Source organism: Neofelis nebulosa, chromosome 10 (assembly GCF_028018385.1).
Source record: "Neofelis nebulosa isolate mNeoNeb1 chromosome 10, mNeoNeb1.pri, whole genome shotgun sequence".
Classification (NCBI taxonomy): domain Eukaryota; kingdom Metazoa; phylum Chordata; class Mammalia; order Carnivora; family Felidae; genus Neofelis; species Neofelis nebulosa.
In genome coordinates, this window is record NC_080791.1 from 26,855,629 (window position 1) to 26,871,852 (window position 16,224).

General features: G+C 50.0%; 1 protein-coding gene across 2 annotated transcripts in view; it reads left to right on the top strand.

The window, feature by feature from the left end:
* Positions 1-3,261, top strand: part of ST14 (ST14 transmembrane serine protease matriptase) — a 42,494-nt gene extending 39,233 nt beyond the window's left edge. For both annotated transcript variants that reach the window (XM_058687323.1, XM_058687324.1), the window contains exons 17-19: positions 1,331-1,605; positions 2,394-2,530; positions 2,628-3,261. In XM_058687323.1, coding sequence (XP_058543306.1) covers positions 1,331-1,605; positions 2,394-2,530; positions 2,628-2,789 — 574 coding nt within the window. In that variant the 3' untranslated portion in view covers positions 2,790-3,261. The remainder of the gene's footprint in view (positions 1-1,330; positions 1,606-2,393; positions 2,531-2,627) is intronic.
* Positions 3,262-16,224: the final 12,963 nt, after the last annotated feature.

The window sequence follows — 16,224 nt, forward strand, 5'->3', positions numbered from 1 at the left end:
TGGTGGTCATGGCTTTCTCCATTATAAATGTGCCTCCCCCACTTGGTTATGAGTAATCTTGGACGACACTTTGAATCCTTGTGAATGTCTTGTTCCCCAGCAATCTCCTACTCTCTGCCTTTATCATCCGTCTATGATTCTTGCTGGTGTTGGTTGTTGCTACGGTAGATGCAAAATGTGATTTCTTATTGTATTGCTTCTTCTGTATTTGTTAGCTGGTGTCTTTCTGTAAAGAGTAGCTTTCCTCTGTCCTTATAAAATTTCAAAAGTATTTTTTAGATTCAGGATGGACTCCTGGATTCCCCTCCCCCTTTTATATTATTCAGCACATACAGTACTTGAATCTTGTGGTTTACTTTGATGTTTGGATGATCCTAATACTGGCTCCATGATTGTGTGAGCACTTACTTCTGGTGAAACAAAATGTTCCAAGGTCACTTGATGCCTTGCTTGCTTCAGACTTGAAATCGACCATTTCTCCAAGGAGACTTGGTTCCTTTTAACGGAGAAGGATATTTAGAAACCAAGTCCTGGGTGTGCTGGGAATGTCATTGCTTTGGAGCCATTTTTAGGAAAAATTCTGAGCTCTTATTGCTACTTCTGATTGTGCTCCCTCCTCCCCGACTCCTTTTGTATCTCCCTTTTCCCACACTGGAAGTTGAGGCTCCCAGCAACATCAGTGTGTCCTCCTGAATTGTTCAGACGGCCAGTATGCATGATAGAGTTCAGAATTGCTACACCTGTCCCACGACCAACAGTAGACCTAGTAAATGAAGTTCAGTCTACTGAACAGTCTACTGAACCACTGTGTTAAAAAAGTATTTCTGTTGAGTTCTGTGTTATTCCTTCTGTGAAAGATCAGATTGATGAGAAATGCATTTTTGGTAATCAGATTAAAAATGTCTTGGGGCACCTGGGTGGCTCAGTCGGTTAAGCGTCCGACTTCAGCCAGGTCACGATCTCGCGGTCCGTGAGTTCGAGCCCCGCGTCAGGCTCTGGGCTGATGGCTCGGAGCCTGGAGCCTGCTTCCGATTCTGTGTCTCCCTCTATCTCTGACCCTCCCCCGTTCATGCTCTGTCTCTCTCTGTCCCAAAAATAAATAAAAAACGTTGAAAAAAAAATTAAAAAAAAAAAAAAATTTAAAAAAATATCTTAAAAGAGGGAAACAAGGGGGTTATGGGGCCTGAGTGCCATGGCAGGAGACACCAGCGGTTTCAGCTGAAGGCTGCAGCCATGCAGAAGCCACAGTCCCCTCAACATCTGGGTGGTGGCAGTGGCTTTCCCTAGGTCAGTGCTCTGCTCAGGGTCGCTGTCCCCGCTCCTCTCCCAGGTACTCCGACCATACCCTGTGGACTGCCTTCCTGGGCCTGCATGACCAGAGCAAGCGCAGCGCCAGTGGGGTGCAGGAGCTCGGGCTCAAGCGCATCATCAGCCACCCTTACTTCAACGACTTCACCTTCGACTATGACATCGCACTGTTGGAGCTGGAACAGCCGGCCGAGTACAGCAGCACCGTGCGGCCCATCTGCCTGCCGGAAGCCTCACACACCTTCCCCACCGGCAAGGCCATCTGGGTCACCGGCTGGGGCCACACCCAGGAGGGAGGTGAGCCGGCTGGGCTGGCCATGGGTGGGCTGCCCACCTGCCTCTGTCTGGCAGCGGGAGGTTGTCCCAAGGTGAAGTGGATAATCGGCTCTGGGTCAGAGGCCTGGAGGTGCCTCTAAACTATCTGAGTGACCTTGGCAGTTGCTTAAACTCTGAGGCTGTTTCTTCATCTGTAAAATGAAGATAAAACACCTTCCAAGATGGTGCTCAGTGAATGTAAGAGCACTGTGGTGGGAGTCCTGTGTGCTGTAGAGGCAAGCTAGCTGTGCCCGTGTCAGGTCCTGTTGCAGGAGCCTGGCCTCCTCTGTCCTTCTGCCTCCATCCGAAGGCCCTGAGTTGGTAATTGTTATATTGAAAAAAATCAGTTATAACAGCACTACAGCACATTGCTAACAACCTGTAGAATAAAGAGAGGAAAAAGTAAACCCGACACTTGGCTCTACTGCCATGACGACACCCCGGGGCCCCTCTGTGGTGCTTTCCGTGGGTCTTCCTGTTTTTCATTTCCCACACCTGTTCCCACGGCGAATGTCCGATCTCCCGTCACCTGTTACCCGGCGGGTTTTACGCGTGTCGCCCAGTTACCCACAAGGCTGCACGATGTCCCCTCGCGTTGGTGTGGCATCAGTTCCTTTGAGCATTTGTCAGCCACAGGTTTGGAGGCTGTGTCGGGAGATTTGCTACCGAGGTCTCTGGAATGGGGCCCTGCCCATGGCCCTGCAGGTGGGCGCAATGGCCCCGGGTCAGCACTGCCCACCCCTCCCCCCCATCTCCCCCTTCCCAACCAGGCTCCAGCGCGCTGATCCTGCAGAAGGGCGAGATCCGCGTCATCAACCAGACGACCTGTGAGAGTCTGCTCCCGCAGCAGATCACCCCACGCATGATGTGCGTGGGCTACCTCAGCGGCGGCGTGGACGCCTGCCAGGTGCGCGCGGGGCGGGGGCGGGCCTGGGGGCGGGGCCCGGGCAGGGGGCGGGGCCCGGGGCGGGGCGGGCATTCATCCGGCCCTGGTCTCCCCGCAGGGCGATTCGGGGGGCCCTCTGTCCAGTGTGGAGGCCGACGGGCGGATCTTCCAGGCCGGCGTGGTGAGCTGGGGTGAAGGCTGCGCTCAGAGGGACAAGCCCGGTGTGTACACGAGGCTCCCTGTATTTCGGGACTGGATTAAAGAGCAGACTGGGGTGTAGACGCAGGGGCCATCCGTTGGCCACCCAACGTGCACACTTGCGGGCCAAGGACACGATCGCTAAATCCACCCCTGACTTGGGCCTCCCAGAAGCCAGACTGTGAACTGAATCCCCAGGACCTCTGGAGAGGGTGAATCACCCTGGAGAGCCCCTCTCCTCCCTCAGCCTCCAAAGCAAGGATGCGAGGTGGGGAGGGAGGACACTGGTGGTGCCAAGCGGCGGAGACTTGAAGACACAGCCTCTCTCCTCCAGCCCCGAGCCGGGCTGAGGCTCATTCCCAAAGATCCGAGTCGTCTGCCTCTCCTCCTCCTGCCTCTCTGATACAGGAGCAGTAGTGTTGCGCCGGGACCGCTAACATGAGGCTGGTAGGGCGCTGTGGACTCCTAGCTTCACACTGTAAGGAAACCCAGGCCAAAGGGCCCTGGAAGACACACCTGTCTAAGATTTGAATTGTTTTTTTATCAGCTCCTGGGCGGGGGGGGGGGGGGGGGGGGGGGGTGCTCAGTGTGTGAATTTGTGTGTATGAGTAAAGTTTGTTTTTAGGTAAATATTTTTCTTCCTGGAGTTGATGGGCTCTCCTTCCTCCTTCCTCCTTCCTCCTAACCTCAGCTGCAAGAAACTGGGTTTAAATTCCATTCAGCACAGACCCTGAAGTCAGACCAAGAGCAGAGGCCAGCAAGGGGCTATGTTTTGCTTCTGAGAGCAGGGCCTGGTGCCCTGAAAGGTGGTGTATACGACAGAGAGGGGGCTAGGAGTGAGGTATGAGGTGGGAAGGGTTTGTGGCCCAACCTGGGCACCCTAGGAGAGGGAGGCGCTGTGTCCCCAGAGGAAAAGAGGAAGTAGGGCTTTCCCTTAGGTGGGGAGGGTGGTCAGATGAGGTGTGTGTATGCACGTGTGTGTGTGCGTGCTTGTACATGCAGACATGAGGGTATGCATGAACTCGAGGCTGTCCAGTGTGGTCTGAGCGGGTGGTCCCTGAGCCTAGCAGAAGGGATGATGCCTTGCTTAAGGGTTCTCGCATCTCCAGTGCACCTTCTTTGACTTTTACATACTTATTAATTTAAAATATTCTCTTTCTCCTTGCTTGGAGTGACACAGAGGGACATCAGTGATCTAGGGAGGGCTTAGGGAGTTCCCGAAGGGATACTGGAGGACCTTCTGTATGCCAAGGCACTATACAAGCTGGGGCTGGGGGAAAGGAGGGTCCTAGGAAGAGAAATCAGATGGCCAGTGTCATGAACAAAGACGGGGCGGTGTTTGCTCATCACCGTATGCCTGGCTTAGGCCTGGCTCCTAGAAGACGCTAATACCTATTTGTTAATATTGTTAATACCTATTTGTCTTTGCCCTCCATGAGTTTTGGGAACCAAAGGGAGGAAGATACAGTCTGGAGCAATCTGGACAGACTTCATGGAGGAGACGAGCTGCCCCTTGGATTTTAGCCTGTTTTACCCTTTGGAAGGAGGAGAGGTTTTGTCTTGACACCTGTGCAGGCATGCCTGTTGGGTTTTCCTTCTAGGGAAGGGAAAGAGCACCCATTTTTTTTTTTTTTTTCAACGTTTTTTATTTATTTTTGGGACAGAGAGAGACAGAGCATGAACGGGGGAGGGGCAGAGAGAGAGGGAGACACAGAATTGGAAACAGGCTCCAGGCTCCGAGCCATCAGCCCAGAGCCTGACGCGGGGCTCGAACTCACGGACCGCGAGATCGTGACCTGGCTGAAGTCGGACGCTTAACCGACTGCGCCACCCAGGCGCCCCAAGAGCACCCATTTTTACCAAGGTGCGACAGGTAGAGGAAAGAAGATGTTGTTGGAAGACCGCTGTGCAGGTGGTGCCAGGTTGTAAATAGCTGACATTCAGGGAGAGGCCTCATCTGTGCTCTGCTTCCCAAGTACACACGCCCCTCAGGCCGCAGCCTTGGCTCAGCTGTAGAAGTGGTTCCCCGCACAGTGGGGTTCGGGGAGGCCAGCCTGGCCTGTGCCAGACCACAGCATCCTCATTCTCCCACCATGGCCTAACATGGTCTTGCACACTCCTTCCCAGGGTCAGGAATGCAGGCAGGGTCATCAGAAGACTTCACTCTGCAAGTGCCTTTGTCCCCTAAGGGCCCAGTGTCTCTCTGTAACCCCCTGTTCCAGTTTACTGTGGTTCCTCAGCCCCTCTGTTTTCCACCTGGGGAGTGGGTTAAAAATACTGGTAGGACTCCTCTCCAGGAGTCTCGGGGGCAGGAGGGTGGTACTGGGCACATCATCTATGAGTGTGTTCCCACAGTGTGGCCCCTTTGCCGGGAGCAGCCACACCACCCGGGAAGGCTCATGCTGCACCCAGACCTCCTGCACCTGAAACTTTGGGGCAGGGCCCTGGAGTCTGTGTATTAGCAAGTGTTCCAGATGATTCTATGAACCTGAAGTTTGAGGGCCACCATTTTAGCAGTGTGTCCACGGGTAACAGCATCAGTCTCACCGAGTGCCCCCTGCCCAATGCCCAGGGCAGTGGTGTACAGGTATGTCCTCTACTCCTGCTGGGGTCTTAGTAACCTCAAACATTTGATGCCTGGAAGCTCAATGAAGTTGTCAGTTCTTTTCAAAAGACCGTGGAAGCAAATCCATTTACTCCTGACTGGAGATAAGAATGGCCTAAGAATCCTTCAGTAACGGGAAGTCAAACTCATCACTCGGAGGCTCCTTAGTCCACAGATCCATCTCTTTGGTTTCCTGCCAACTACCCTGACTCTCTATTGTTTTAGCCACCAATCAAAAACATTTGAACTAAAGCTTAGTGAATGTTTATTCAATTGCATGGGCCGGGAGTCTGATCCAGATGTAGATTCTGCAGAAATAACAGTACATTTGGATTACTTAGGATGGACTTTATTATAGACACGGAAAGGGCCCAGTTAGGAAGTTGGGGGAGACTCAGAGCCGCAGAACCCACAGGGCCGGGAGGGAAGTTGTGCAGCCATCAGGGGGCAGCACAGGATTTCCCTTCTGGGCTGCAGACCACCCAGAGGGGGCGGGGCATGTTGCAGTCACAAGGGACCTGCGTGCTGCCTTCTGGGGTTGCCTGAGGTGGGACAGGAAAGGACCCCAGGTCCAATGTTCTCAGAAGGCAGTCTTCCTGCTTTTCAGTTGGTTTTTAGTGCAATATAATTGGTGTCCTTTTTTAGGGTATCAAGAGGCCCCAGCACCAAGCTTTTCCTGGTTAGTCCTTCTGCCCCTTTGGTACCCCCGTCACCCTAAACTGCAGTCAGGACCCTGGTTCTCAGACGTTGGGCCCAGGAGAACATACATTCCCAGGGAAGAGTCAAAAGACAGCTTTCGAGAACAGAGGTGACCTATGGGTAGGAGGTGGGTTATTACTGAGGGTAGCAAGCAAGTGTGAAATATCATCCAATTAAACACAGCTGGCAGATAGCTGTGACATATAGGAAAGTGTGTTCTTACACACACACACACACACACACACACACACACATTTAGGGGGAAGAGCAGGGTGTGTGTTTTAGGGAAGAAGGTCCCAAGTAGAGTATGTCACAGGAATGTTACCTGGCTGTTACCCCAGGACACTCTCTCCCTCCCCAGGGGCTCTGAGGTGCCTACAGGCATGAATTTAGGGGGCCTCAACCCTTTAGGGATGAAATGATGCTTTTCACCTTTCCAGGCTTGGAGTCACAGGTGGGGGTGGAGGTGGGGGTGGGTGTGGGTGGGTGTTTTGTGCACCTGCAGCCACATGTAAAGGAAATTAAGTCAGTGGTTCTCAGACATTTGAATTTCTTGGAACTGTGGAGTTGTAAGAGTGCACGGGCCCAACACATCTCCCATTTAATGAAAAACGTCTTCTAAGTGTTCTTTGTGCTTTGTCTTATTTAATGTAAACTTCACAACCCTATGGTCATTCCCATTGTACAGACAGAAAGCCAGGGCACCAATAGTTTGAATCACTGGCCCAGGTCCCATATTTAGGACCTACCTGTTGCATCTAGGATTTGAGTGCTGGCGATCTGGCTCCAGAGTCGGCACTGTTAGGCCCTGGCCCACCACGAACTGTATTATTCACACACCATCATTTCATAAGGAAAGGACATTTTAACATGCAGAATGAAGGTAGGCTGCATGACTCCCATTTCTTTTGGGAATTCTGACAAACCTGGTCATGAGCCCTTCCTGCCACATGGCCTATTTCTGGGCGGGGGGTTTGCTCTGGGCTGGTAATGCAGCCCCATCTGCTTTGCCAGCCTGGGTGGAACGTCTCTGCTGATCAGGTCCCTGTGCTCCGCCTAGCCACAAGCCTATCTCAATTTGCCCAGTGAGGGCGGTTGGTTGAAAGAGGGAAAGGAGGAGAGTGTTTGTTGGAAGAAGGTGGGGGATAACCACTGTCTCAGGGCAGGTCCCTGGTCACTGGGCCGGGAACCCTCAGGGCGATCATCAGGAAGGATGCTTGGAAAGCCACCAAATACCGCTGTGAATGATGAGCCCAAACCCCAAAGCAGGAAATGGAATATTTGTCACCTGCTTTTACATCTTGGCATTTTACGTAGAAGATGGTTCAAACTCATCTTCCACGACAGACACTGGCACTAACAACAGGGAGCAAGTGGCCATTTCTGGGCTTGTGGGGTGGCATGGGTTCCCGCCACCCAGCTGGTGGCCTGGCTCCCCTGGGGAAGAGCCCTTCTGAGCTGGTGGCAGAGACAGAAGATGAGAGGGAGCCGCCATGGGCGCATCGGGAAAGGCAGGATTGAGCCCTGGGCACCAGCTGCACGTAAAGGGTGGGGGGCTCTGTCTAGATTTTATGTCCTGGCTGTTCCCTGCCACTTATCTGTCACGCTAACTGCTTTGGTGGTCAGAGAGAGCCTGCTTTCCTCCTTTTCTTCTCAAGAGGGGTGGTATAGTCCCAAGTTCCATCATCCTCTCTGTCTGCAGCTTCAGACTATTTATTCTATCCCTCACCTCCGATTGTTTCCTGAAAAGTACTATCCAGCGTTGTTTCCAGGCATCAGCGGAATCCATTCCATGGTCTGTCTGTTCCATTGTCTCAGAATCTTCCAAAAGGAGGAGGCATGTGTGTAATTTCCAGGGATGTAAACCTAACTTTCCCTTCCCCTTGGCTCTCCTGCTTCCCTTCCGCCACACGCGTCCTTTACCTTGGAGGTCATCACTCTTTCCCTGCCCACACCCTTATGATCAAGAATAACTCAGTGTCTGTGCCAGACCTCTCCTCTGGAACTTCATATGGACTTGCTTAACTCAAAAAAGAAATTCTTCCATCCGTAGCCTGTGCTCTTTTTCCAGAGAGCTGCGAGAACACGGTGGTGTGTGTGTGGTGGGGGGCAGGGGGTACTGGGAGAGGGAGGCTGGGGGCAGGGGAGGACGAGCGAGGTCCAGCAGAGAACGGTGGAGAAGCTCTCTCTCCACAAAGAAGTATATTCAGAGAACAGCTCCCAAAATAAATGGCATTGGATACCTCTTTGAATTTCATGATATGAATTCTGTCCAAATGCCTATTAGGACTGGAGAAATGTACAGAAACAGACTAGAAAAAAATGAGATCTTTGAAGCCTGTGACTTGCACCAAAAATGGTAACAAGCTTATTTATGTAAGCCAGAGGAAAGGATGAAGAAGGAAGTCATTAATTCAACAAGCTTTCTCTGGGGGCCACTCTGTCATTTGTGACCGAGGAGAGGGCAGTTGATTGATGTAGGAGGGGGACATGTAGGAAGCCAGTCTTGAGGGTCCTGAGGCATGTCCAGGGCCTGGGGCGGTTCACATTCCTAGTAGGTGTGAGGTCACAGGGTCTGGCTACCTGCCTGGGCAGGGGAAAGGAGCCTGTGCCTGGGGCCTTTCCAGTTTGTGCCAGGACTTTTCCGTGATCCCTCAGTTGCTCAGTGGGAACTACTTCCTGGGCTAACAATGGCCTGCGGGGCATCCTGGAAGAATCCCACCCTTCAGCCTCACAGTTGGAAAGAACCTTAAAGGTCATCTGGGCCAACCTGCTGTAGCCCAGAGACAGGCTTCTGGTGCCGAGGAAGTCGCTGTTCCTCCACCTGTCTTTGTACACCTGCCTCGCCAAAGGGCGTTTGAAGTTATCTTGCTGTCTTTCCCCTGCTGGATGTTGGCTCTGTGTAGGATCTGGTGGATCTGCTTCAGTGACATAGAAGAAGTGTCAGTGACAACCAGCAGCATGTGCCCAATGTCTCATCTATGTCACCTAACTGCATGCTCATCACAGTCCTGTGATGTGTATTCTATCACTCCCGTTTGCAGGAGAGGAAACTGAGCCTGGAGGTGCACTGTATCTTGCTCAGGTTTCCTCAGTGATTGAAGATGAAGGGTGCAACCCCAGTTGCTGGCCTTAAGCCTGTGCACTTAATCCTGTACTGCCTTCTGGAACCAAGGTACTCTCCACCTGAAGCTTTGAGATGCTTGGGTCCAGGACCTCTCTTGCCAGGTAATAAACTCACTGGCTTAGGCACCACCGTGGAAAAGGCTAAAATGAACTTTCACTAGCTGGACTCTGGAATGGCTCCTTCAGCATTTCAAAATCCTTCCCATTCCTATTTCTTTGGCTACCCCCAATAGCCCCTGGGCATTTCCCTTTCTCAGGGGCCAAACCATCTGCTTTCTCTTATTCCTGTGCCTGAGGCCAATGTGGACTGGAGGGAGAACATGTTTCCTTGAGTCGTTGGCCATGGGCCAGTTTTGACCTGAGATTCAGAAAGATCCACCTTTGCCCCTCATCTTGCTTCCCTAAGCCATGCATTTCTGCTAAATGCTGGTTGCATTTGGCGGAAGCTTAAGCAAAGGGCAGCAGAAGCCCACGGTGACGCGGATACCTTAGCTTGGAGCAGTGAGTGGAAAGGAAGATGGATAGAAATTCTGTTGGGCTGTGGAACATGTACTGGGCCCTGCTGAGCCCAGGGAAATACCCCTTGCTCAGATTTTTCCATCTCAAAAAAAGATCCACAGATTGAGCTTCTGGCAGGGTGGAAGTATTTCTGGATCACTGATGGCAGATTTTCGCTGAGATCCGGAGGAATATAGCAACCAGAGCTGTAAAGATAATTGTGTTTTGTTCTAGTTCAAAGGCTTTTGAAAAATAAATGAGTGGCTAGCAGTTTGAACTGTTTCACTGGGTATTTTAGACAAAAGTCTTTTAATTTGGTTTAAAAGTATTTTGTTAAGTTTAGGTTAGGGTTAGATTGTTTTGAATCCTTGCTCTGGGTCTTATTCTAGGTAAGAGCGGTAGGGGGCGCTCACACACCGCTTTTCATTAGATCAGTTGCTGAAAGGGCAGGCGTAGAGGTCCCGAAGGAAGTTTTGGGTGGTTCACCTTTCTCCATGACGTTCCTCCCATCCAGTTAATGGTGAGTCTTGGCGAGGCATGGATGTAGAACTCCTGCGTCCCCCTGTGTGGAAACGCTGGGTTTGGGTATCACTGTGAAGGCCCTTTCCTTTTCTCTTCCTGACCCGTCACCTCAAGGTGTGACTACCCATAGGCAATGGCTGTTTGCCAGCTGTTTTCTGCACACCCTGGGAGAACGCACCACACTTTACAGAGGCTGGCAGGCACTTTCAAGACCCACAAGTATTTCCTGAGCTCCTGAACTGGATGGCCTATCTCTGCATGTGGAGCAAGCCTCATTTATATGATCTTGGAGTGTGTTAAGGGTTGGAAACAGGCGGGAGTCTTTGGCAGATTCCTAGGCTGGAGCAGGTTTATGGGAAACCAGAGAGATTTGGGATCATGGTCACTGCTAAGGGGAACTGAGCATTTTCTTTTCTCTCTTCTCGGGGCCCTAAGAAGCTCCCCAGATCACCTTTCCAGAGCACGGATTTCATCCCATTTAATGTATCTGGGAACATTTCACATCTTTGAAGCTTTTCTTCTCCAAGGTTAAATATTTTTAACCCCTTTTGGCTTTCTTTACTACATGCTAGCTTTTTGGTCATGTTCACATCAGGTGCTGGGGAAGCTGATGAAGAGCTTGACGTGTCCGTGAACAGCTCACGATGAGGAGTTCCTTCATTCTCGAGAGTGAAAATGACAGAGGTAGGAAGTGTGCTGAGGTTCATATTACACTTGGTTTTTTTTACAATTAACTATAACTATAAAGAATGCTATTCTTTTGGACCCATTTCCATGGTATGTACATTTATACCTCATTTATTCATTCTGAGGATACTGACTTCTTGCTATGGGCCAGGCCTGTTCTAGGCACTTGCTGTACAAGTGATGATTCCAAATACCTCAGGAGGAAAGTGAGGCTGAGGGAAAGTTGTGTCACTTGCCCATATGCTGTGCTCCGAATCTCCGGACTCTGCACACGGCACTGTCCTGTCTGGTTGTCTACCACAGGAGGGAAGAAAGAAACCTTGAGAAGGTAGAGGCAGAACTGAATGTTCCATGAAAATTTTATCAAAGCCCAGCTACTCAAAGATGAGTGTTTGGCTCTGGAAACGTAAGCATATTTGTTTGCACATCCTGTGACCCGAAACTAACATTATCTGGGACGGAGTCTGAATTGGATTCAGCCTTGACCCCGCCCCCCGCCCCTCCCCCCCATACTTTTCATTCTCCTTGGGATCAGTAATCCTCTTCTGTTGTGTCTTTAATTCATGGGAAGCAAGGACCACACTTTCATGTCTACACCGAGAACAGGTTATACAACTTAGCACACTTAAAAGATGGCCTGTTGGCATGGTGCGTGGGGAGAACCAGGGAGGCGGCCAGTGTTCCAGGGTTTAGGAACTACATCGTTGAGTGTTTTGCTGCTGGCTAGGGCCAGATGAGGCATCTGGTTCCCACTGGAGGTTGGGGTTGCTGGAAAGAGCTGAGCCGCTGGGTTTTCCTTTGCTCCTGGCTCTGCTCATCCCCTCTGCCCCTGCGCCCAACATGTACTTTATGGTGGGAGAGGAGCTGGAAAATCCACTGACACAAATTAAGAGCTGGGATAAACCTGTGACTGTGAGTGACAGGGCCCAGGTGGAACAGGAATCAACCAGTTGAGGAAAAACCTATACCTGGTGCCTGGAAACAGAGGCAAAGGAGGGGTAAACTTTGGCTCTGGGATGCTGGTTGTTACTGGCAGCAAGAGGTGGCGTGTGAAAAGGGGGATGTAGGGCTGAATTAGGAGCACACTCATTTTTACCAGACATGAAAGGGCTTTTGGTCCCAAGTGCTACAGGGGTGAGGCTCAGGGCCCCATGGCCCCTCCAGGCCGGGTCTGGTAGCGGTCCTGGGGAGGGGTGGAGAGCACTTGAGCAGGTAGGACTAATGGTTAGAGGAGCACTCCAGTGACACAAGGTGGGGCTATGGAGGTTCCCTCTGCCTGGAGCATAGGTCCTCCTTGCTAAACATCTCGACTTGCAGTGAGTGAGGTTATACAGATGTACGTCTGGGGGCACTTACAATGTGCAAGGCAAAGTTAGGATGAACTCTTCCCCAAAGCTAACCTGGGCCAGTCTCTGTCTTCTGGGACTGCAGGGAATCCCTGCTATGGACGTGGGAGGCCTAGGACATGCCGTGGAACCCAGTTCTGGGTAGACATTATGCGCAAGTATCCGTGGCGCATCCGGGTACTGGTGGATGAAGCAGTGCTTAGATTTTCTAGTCATGTGCACATTTCCCTGTTTAAACCTCATCCTTTTCACAAGCCTTCCCTGGTGCATCGCTTTAAAAGGCACTTTATACAGTTTTCCAGGGCAGTGATGTGTGTCCCCTCACCTGTCAGGCAGCTCTTGATGAACAGCCACTTCGTGTCGACAGGGCATGACTTGTGGAGCCCATGTAGCCAGTGCCTCTGTAGGAAAGGATGTGTCTGTGTAGTTGACACAGGTCTTGGCGTTTGTTCAGGAAGACAGATTATGCCTGGAAACAAACCTCCTTCAGGTTTCTGTTCCACTTTTTAATCTCTCTGGCATTGCCTCAAAACAAAATACATGTGGGTGGGGACCCTGGCCCCCCTGCTGTCAACATGCCAGGCAGGGACACACCTGCTTGGCACCCTTGCAAAATTTGCTGTCCCCTCACCTCCTTTAGACCTTTCCTTCCCCAGCCATCCATTCTACCTCCCATTGCTCGCCTGCCCACCAGCACCCTCTACTTACCTCCTTTACTGTTGGTCACACCCCCTTCCCTAGTCCTTTCCCCAGCAGGAATAGAAACTCCACGAAGGCAAGACTGCTGTTGTTCTGTTGGAGTCTGTTCCTGCAGTGCCTGGAACAGTGTCTGGTGTAGCAGAACATTCGACATTTATCAAAGGGAAGCACGAGGAGCAATTTTATGAAGTAGAGGGAATCAGGATAGGAGAAATGTCTCTAGACTTGGCAGAAGCAGAGTGCTGCTACAATGGGTCACCCAGCTAAGTAACTACTTGCATGACTACTCCTAGGGGAGAAAAGTCTTTCCTCAGCCTCGATCTGAGCTCAACTCTGGAAGCTGGCTGAGAACTTTTCCTAACTCACTCTATTTTCCCTAAGACACAGAGTTCCCCCTCAAAAACAAAGAGAGGTTGCCTAAGAATTTGATGGGGTCTGGGGCTCCTGGGTGGCTCAGTCGGTTAAGCGCCAATTTCGGCTTAGGTCATGATCTCACAGCTCGTGAGTTCGAGCCCCACGCTGGGCTCTGTGCTGACAGCTCGGAGCCTGGAGCCTGCTTTGGATTCTGTGTCTCCCTCTCTCTCTCACACGCATTCTGTCTCTGTCTCTCTCAAAAATAAATAATTAAAAAAAAAAAGAATTTGATGAGGTCAAATACATAATATGACAGGTCTTGGAATAGAGCACTGTCCACTGTTCAAATGAGGCCCTGGTCTTAAGATCACAGGCCCATCTCTCACCAAACCCCTATACATACCCCTCCTCTAGCCCTACTTCCGTTACCTTCTTCTGGGCTCTTCCCTAAACTACTGAAGTAATCCCTAGGTCATCTCAGTGAAGTCTGTATGACTTCCTTCTACCTTGGTCGTTCTTAATCTTTTAAGAGCAAGCCTTGTTTCTCTGTCTGAAAATGTGCAATAGTTCTCTGTTTCCCACCAAATTAATTCAAATTCTTAAGGCCTTCTCTGATCTGGTTCTAGTCTATAACATTTTCATCCACTCTTCCCCCTCAGGGATCTTATAATGCTTGGCAAATTAAGCTACTTTCATTCCCTGGATGTTCTACCACAGGCTCAAATGTTTCCTGGAGCAGCCTCCTGCTCTCTCATTTCTCCCTGAACCAACCCTAGACCATCTCTTTCTCCTTCAAATCTCCAAAGCACACTATTTGGTGTTTCTCTCGTGGCAATCAGTTATTTTTTTGTTCTATTTCTACAATTCTTTACTTCACAAGCCATTATCTCCTAAAGTCAGACTTCATTTAACCAACCCTGGGCCAAGGATACCTTGTTAAAAGAGACCTAGATATGGTACCTGTCCTAACGGAACTTAATCTCGTGGAGTTTAGTCCAACTGATTTTAATCAATTATCATTATAATAAAAAGCATGTTATGTGAACAGAATAGGAAGTCCCAATCTAGTGCAGAATGCCCTGGAAAAGCTTCTTTAAGAAGTGATACATAGGAATGGACTTGCTGGATCAGTAAACCAGACGAAGGGAGGAAAATGGTGGCAGGACCAGTATTGTAGAGAACGATTTGGGGAAATTTTGGCCGGACTGATGGCAATTGTTCTCAGAATTAAAGTTAATATTCATTCATAACCATATACACCCTTATATTTCACACCTTCATTTAAAAATGAGTAAGATGGGGGCGCCTGGGTGGTTCAGTCAGTTAAGCATCCAAATCCTAATGTTTTTAAAAAATGTTTATTTATATATTTTGAGAGGGAGAGGGAGAGCATGATTGGGGAGGGGCAGAGAGAGAGAGGGAGAGAGAAAATCCCAAGTAGGCTCCATGCCATCAGCACAGAGCCCAATGCAGGGCTCGAACTCACGACTCTTGATTTTGGCTCAGGTCATGATCTGAGTTTGTGAGTTCGAGCCCTGTGTCAGACTCTGTGCTGAGAGCGCAGAGCCTGCTTGGGATTCTCTCCCTTGTCTCTGCCCCCCCACTCTCAAAATAAAGAAACATTAAAAAAAAAAAAAAAAGGAGTAAGATGGGACACCTGGCTGTCTCAGTTGATGGAACACATGACTCTTGACCTTTGGGTCATGAGTTGAGCCCCATGTTGGGTGTAGAGATTACTTAAAAATAGGGGCGCCTGGGTGGCGCAGTCGGTTAAGCGTCCGACTTCAGCCAGGTCATGATCTCGCGGTCCCTGAGTTCGAGCCCCGCGTCAGGCTCTGGGCTGATGGCTCGGAGCCTGGAGCCTGTTTCCGATTCTGTGTCTCCCTCTCTCTCTGCCCCTCCCCCGTTCATGCTCTGTCTCTCTCTGTCCCAAAAATAAATAAAAAATGTTGAAAAAAAAAATTAAAAAAAAAAATAAAGTGAGGCAGGCGCCTGCTTGGGTAGCTCAGTCAGTTAAGCATCCAACTCTTGATTTTAGCTCAGGTCATGATCTCAGTTCATGAGTTTATGCCCAGCATGGAGCCTGCTTGGGATTTTCTCTCTTTCCCGCTTTCTCTGCCCCTCTCTGCATGCATACTCTCTCTCAAAAATAAATATTTTAAAAAATGAGTAAGATTCTGATATACACAGTGAAGTGAATTGAGTTTTTGAGTTCTATTATGTGTCAGGAACTACAGGGAATACACAACAAAGACAGTCCCTGAAGTCAAGAATACAGTCAGGTGCGGGAGATACACTTGTAATAACAGATGAGACTTACAAAGTGGTTGCTACATGCGAAGTGCCATTCTAAGCATTTTACATATAACTCATCTAATTCTCACCACTATGTCATGAGAAGATTTATAGGACAGTGTGACTGAGAAATGGTTTAGTAGAGCTAAGCAAAATCTTCTATGGAAATAGCCAGACAGGTCTCTAACCCCAAACTGAAGCTGGGTGGGATTTGATGTTTGGACTGAGGGGTGAGTTCCTAGAAGAGGTGAAGCCTGACCCATGTCTTAAAAGTCCAATTGTAATCAGCCAGGCAGAGCAGGCTGGGAGGGGGGTCTGAGGGAGAGGGAGGCAGGCTTGAAGTAGGGCAGTGGCCTGATTAGAAAGACCATCGAAGGGATTTGAAGAACGGACTGGATGTAGCTAGCCTGGAGAGAGGGAAGAACAGTTAGGAGGCTGTTTGTGTTACTAGACCAGAAACAACAAAGGCTTGAACTAAGCTAGTAGCAGTAGGGATGGAAAGAAAAATGTTACCAGCAGAGGTGGGAAATGTAACCCAGTGGAGGTTATTAACCAGGTAAGAGTACATAAAAGAAAAAATGGACCAGTCCACATCTTTACAACAAGGTCACATGCATTTTTTTCACATAAGAAAAAGTTCACCTCTCTTTGAGAGAACTAGGTCTTGGCATAAAATACACAAAACA